Below are 6,000 nucleotides of genomic sequence, written 5' to 3'. Positions count from 1 at the left end.
TAAATTAATAATAATAATAATAATAATAATAATAATAATAATAATAATAATAATAATAATAATCTTGCTTTTAATAATTTGAGCCCAAATTTTGTGCATTTCTATTTATTTATTTATTTAAAATATGATTGTTGTAAATGTGTGCGTTTGGGTCTATTTTTAGTCCGAGCCCCTGCAGTCAGATTTTTGCTGTCTGCGCCTTTAATTCCTCTCCAGATGCCCTCCCCTTTAACACAACCAGTTTTTTTTTTCCCATTTAATCCCCAATTGGGAGAGAGAGAGTGTGGTAGAGAGACACCGACCAACAGCGAGAGAGAGAGAGAGCTGGATGGATAGATGGAGTCAGATTAGTGAGTCCAAGCTGAAAAAAGAAGCGGAATTTATTTCCTCTGTGGATGTTTGTGGATTTATTTAATTTTTTCTACCTTTTTTTCCACTTTTTTCTTTCTCCTCCTCTGTTCATGTCGGATGTTCAAACAGAAGAACCGCTGAATTGATCCGCAGCTGCAAAGAAAAGTGGATTAATTTATTTACATATTTATTTTTTCATTGTGTTTTTTTTTTTTTTTTTTTTTTTTTGGTTTGTGTGTTTGAGATGCTGAGAAGTTATCGAGCAGGACCACAAACCCGCCGATGGGGATAAAAACTGATCAAAGTGCGGATCGATAACCATGAGCGTCTGGAGCTGAGGACGAACAAGCAGCGGAGATGTACGAGGAAAGCCGAAAAAGTAAGAAAAAAACAAACAAAACAAACAGAAAAACAGGGTGAATTCAGCAGGGGATGCACAAGGGTTCAAACACTAACAGCAGATGAAGGGGGGGGGGGGGGGGGGTTTACAGGTGTTTAGTGACCAAACAGAGCAGGTAGAAATGACACCATCACATTTATCCAGGTCACAAACGCAGCCCTCCACTCATCTGCCATCCACTGCCTCCTTCTGTCTGAAAAGAAGCACAGTTATGGCTTTAACTCAGCTGCATCACACTGTAAACTCATGTTTAGGGTCTGATTTATGATTATTTTGAATTAAATATCATTAATTTGACTGTCTCTGGCCAAAAAATGAACTAAACTGAGAATCACAGAATAAAGACAGTGAAAGATCAGCTGTCCTTGGTTCATTTTGTTGATATATTAGTTTATATTTGTCTCAGTGGATTATTTTGCTGATTTTGTTCATTTTTGCTCATATTGTTCATTATTTTGTTCATTTTTGTTCATTCGTCGATATTTTTTGTTAATGTTTGTCTCGGTTTGTTGATTATTGTGTTGATTTCTGCTCATTTTGTTGATTTTTTTTTTTTTTTTTCTCATTTTGTCCAAGAAATGATTATTTATAGCTTAACACAGATGCCTGACACTTCTAAACTCATATTTAGGGTCATAGTCATTATTATTTTGAATTAAATTCCCCGTTTCTGGCCAAGAAATGAACTAAACTGAGCATCACAGAGTGAATATAGTCAAACATCAACTGTACTTGGTTAATTTCGTTGATATATTTGTTTATATTTGTCTCAGTTTGTTGATTATTTTGCTCATTTTGTCTCACAAATGAGGATTTGTATCTTAAACTCAGCTGCCTCACATTTCCAAACTCATGTTTAGGGTCATATTCATTATTATTTTAAATAAAATTCCCTTAATTTTACTGTCTCTGGCCAAAAGAATGAACTACACTGAGCATCACAGAGTGAACAGAGTTAAACTTCAACTGTACTTGGTTTATTTTTGTTGATATATTAGTTTATATTCGTCTCAGCTGATTATTTTGCTGATTTTGTTGGTTGTTCAGTTCATTTTGCTGATTTTATTCATTTTTGCTCATATTGTTCATTATTTTATTCATTGCGTTGATATTTTCTGTTAATGTTTGTCTCGGTTTGTTGATTATTTTGTTGATTTCTGTGGATTTTGTTAATTCTTTTGTTCATGTTTGCTCATTTGGTCTCAGAAATGAGGATTTATGGCTTAAACACAGATGCCTGACACTTCAAACTCATGTTTAGGGTCATATTCATTATTATTTTTAATTAAATTCCCTTAATTTGATTGTTTCTAGCCAAGAAATGAACTAAACTGAGCATCACAGTAAATATAGTTAAAGATCAACTATATTGGGTTAATTTCGTTGATATGTTTGTTTATATTTCTCAGTTTGTTGATAATTTTACTCATTTTGTCTCACAAATGAGGATTTATAGCTTAAACTCAGCTGCCTCACACTTTCAAACTCAAGTTTAGGGTCATATTCATTATTATTTAAATAAAATTCCCTTAATTTTACTGTTTCTGGCAAAAAAAATGAACTACACTGAGCATCACAGAGTGACTAGAGTTAAACATCAACTGTACTTGGTTTATTTTTGTTGATATATTAGTTTATATTCGTCTCAGCTGATTATTTTGCTGACTGTGTTGGTTGTTTAGTTCATTTTGCTGATTTTATTCATTTTTGCTCATATTGTTCATTATTTTATTCATTGCGTTCATATTTTTTGTTAATGTTTGTCTCGGTTTGTTGATTATTTTGTTGATTTCTGTGGATTTTGTTGATTCTTTTGTTCATTTTTACTCATTTGGTCTCAGAAATGAGGATTTATGGCTTAAACTCAGCTGCCTGACACTGTAAACTCATGTTCAGGGTCATATTCATTATTATTTTTAATTAAATTCCCTTAATTTGACTTTTTCTGGCCAAGAAATGAACTAAACTGAACATCACAGAGTGAACAGAGTTAAACATAAGCTGTACTTTAGTTAATTTTGTTGATATTTTTGTTTATATTTGTCACAGTTTGTTGATTATTTTGTTGATTTCTGCTGATTTTGTTGATTCTTTTGTTCATTTTTGCTCATTTTGTCTGACAAATGAAGATTTATAGCTTAAACACAGCAGCCTGACACTTCCAAACTCATATTTTGCTTCAAATTCCTTATTATTTTTCATGAAATTCCATTAGTTTTGCTGTTTCTGGCCAAGAAATGAACTAAACTGAACATCACAGAGTAAATATAGTTAGACATCAACTGTACTTGGCTAATTTTGTCGATATATTTGTTTATATTCATCTCAGTTTGTTGATTATTTTACTGATTTTGTTGACTGTCTCGTTCATTTTGCTGTTTTTGTTCATTTTGTTGATTATTTTGTTGACTGTTGCTCATTTTGTTGATTCTTTTATTCATTATTGCACACTTTGTGTCAGAAATGAGGATTTATAGCTTAAACTCAGCTGCCTGACACTTCAAACTCATGTTTAGGGTCATATTCATTATGATTTTGAATTAAATTCCATTAATTTGACTGTTTCTGGCCAAGAAATGAACAAAAGTGAACATCACAGGGTAAAGATAGTTAAACATCAGCTGTACTTGGTTCATTTTGTTAATATATTTGTTTATATTTGTCTCAGTTTGTTGATTATTTTGTTAATTGTTTGGTTAATTTTTGCTCATTTGTTGATTATTTTGTTCATTTTTGCTCATTTTTACGCACAAATGAAGATTTATAGCTTAATTCATCTGCCTTACACTTCCAACCTCATATTCTGTATTATTTTTTATGAATTTCCTTTAATTTGACTGTTTCTGGCCAAGAAACAAACTAAACTGAGCATCACAGAATGAATATAGTTAAAGATCAACTGTACTTGGTTAATTCTGTTGGTATTTTTGTTTATATACAGGGTGGGGAAGCAAAATGTACATTATTTTGAGGCAGGGATTGAAAGACAGTGTATGACCAATTAGTTTATTGAAAGTCATGAGAATTTATTTGCCACAAGAAAATTTACATAATAGAAAATGTTTTTATTCTATGTGTCCTCTGTCTTTCTCAATAACTGCCTTCACATGCTTCCTGAAACTTGTGCAAGTGTTCCTTTTTGCTCATTTTGTTCATTTTTGTTCAGTTTGTTGATATTTTTGTTAATATTTGTCTCAGTTTCTTGATTGTTTTGTTGATTTCTGCTGATTTTGTTGATTCTTTTGTTCATTTTTGCTCATTTTGTTTCTGAAATGAGGATTTATAGCTTAAACACAGCCGCCTGACACTTCCAACCTCATATTTAGAGTCATATTCTGTATTATTTTGAATTAAATTCTCTTACTTTTACTTTTTCTGGCCAAGAAATGAACTAAACTGAGCATCACAGGGTAAATATAGTTAAACATCAGCTGTACTTGGCTAATTTTATTGATATTTTTGTTTATATTCATCTCAGTTTGTTGATTATTTTATTGATTTTGTTGATTCTTTTGCTCATTTTTGCTCATTTTGTCTGACAAATGAAGATTTATAGCTTAAACACAGCTGTCTGACACTTCCAAACTCATATTTTGCTTCATATTCCTTCTTATTTTTCATGAAATTCCATTAGTTTTGCTGTTTCTGGCCAAGAAATGAACTAAACTGAGCATCACAGGGTAAATATAGTTAGACATCAGCTGTACTTGGCTAATTTTGTTGATATTTTTGTTTATAGTTGTCACAGTTTGTTGATTATTTTGCTGATTTTGTTGATTGTTTGGTTAATTTTTGCCCATTTTGTTGATTCTTTTGTTCATTTTTGCTCATTTTTCCTCACAAAAGAAGATTTATAGCTTAAACTCAGCTGCCTGACACTTCCAAACTAACATTTTGCTTCATATTCCTTCTTATTTTTCATGAAATTCCACTAGTTTTGCTGTTTCTGGCCAAGAAATGAACTAAACTGAACATCCTTCAGTAACAGCATTAACAGTTAAGTGGTGGAGTGGGTTCGGTCTATAATTGACAGTACAGCATCGTCGATTTGGTCACCGCTTCACATCCCTTCACGCTATCCTCAGTTTCCTGAGGCTTTGCTCAAGGGATCAGTAATGTTTATCTAATCACAGAGTAAAGACAGTTAAACATCACCTGTACTTCTTTAACAATCAGCATAAATATGTTTTTGTTTAATTAAAAAGCATATTTTGTGTGTTTGCCAGTTAAATCTCCATTTTAATGCTAATTTATTCCAACTTGTATGTATAAATGTACCAGGATAAACATTTTCCAATCAGTCCCTTTCAATAACCATCAAGCTAAAAGACAAATCTTTATTTTTTCTAGATTAAAGGCTTAATTTTGGTCCCAAGAGACAGAAATAAAGACATAAAAAGGTTAAATTATTCATAAAAGATGAAAATGGGACAAAAGCGTCGAACAACTACTGTGAAAAAGGATGTAAAAAGCATAATAACATGGAATAAAGGTAAGAGATGCAACACGATGAAAGCAATGTTAAAGATGAATAGAATAGAATAGAATAATACTTTGTCATTGTTATGCTACAGTGAAAAGCAATGTAGCAGCATCTTCCTCTGCAACTGTAGTAAAAAGACGTGATAAAAAGAAGTTCAAAAAGCATTAAAAATGCCAAAATTCATAGTTAAAAAAATCTAAAAAACCTAAAATACACTTGATGTTGTCATTTAATTCTTATTTTATTGTTTTATTTTATTTGACAAGAAAAAGTAAAAGACAAAAGCAATTCCAAAAACATAAACAATGACAAAATGCTAAAGAAAATAACAATTAACAAAAGATATAAAAAGCCAAAAATACACTTGATGTTGTCCTTTCATTCTTATTTTGTCATTGTATTTTTATTTGATGAGAAAAAAAGATAAAAGCAATTCCAAAATCATTAATAAAAATGACAAAATGCTAAAAAAAGAAGAAAAGATATAAAAAGCCAAAAATACACTTAATCTTGTCATTTAATTCTTATTTTGTTGGTTTATTTTTATTTGATAAGAAAAAAAAAGATAAAAGCAATTCCAAAAACATAAAAAATGACAAAATGCTAAAGAAAATCATACTAAAAATATATATAAAAAGCCAAAAATACACTTGATGTTGTCATTGAATTGTTCTTTTGTTATTTTATCTGTATTTGTAAAAAAAAAAGATGAAAACAATTCCAAAAACATTAAAAATGACAAAATGCAACAGAAAATCATAATAAA

The 6,000-nt window shown here is 30.7% G+C and overlaps 1 protein-coding gene across 3 annotated transcripts in view; it reads left to right on the top strand.

Moving 5' to 3' along the window:
• The first annotated feature begins 319 nt into the window (after positions 1-319).
• The window catches only part of cacna1fb (calcium channel, voltage-dependent, L type, alpha 1F subunit), a 117,680-nt gene continuing 111,999 nt past the window's right edge, over positions 320-6,000 (top strand). For all 3 annotated transcript variants that reach the window (XM_030138858.1, XM_030138857.1, XM_030138856.1), the window contains exon 1: positions 320-730. In XM_030138858.1, the coding sequence (XP_029994718.1) occupies positions 709-730 (22 nt within the window). In that variant the 5' untranslated portion in view covers positions 320-708. The remainder of the gene's footprint in view (positions 731-6,000) is intronic.

Source organism: Sphaeramia orbicularis, chromosome 7 (genome assembly GCF_902148855.1).
Source record: "Sphaeramia orbicularis chromosome 7, fSphaOr1.1, whole genome shotgun sequence".
Classification (NCBI taxonomy): domain Eukaryota; kingdom Metazoa; phylum Chordata; class Actinopteri; order Kurtiformes; family Apogonidae; genus Sphaeramia; species Sphaeramia orbicularis.
The sequence above is the reverse complement of the archived record's forward strand: the minus strand, read 5'-3'. Positions and strand labels throughout refer to the sequence as shown.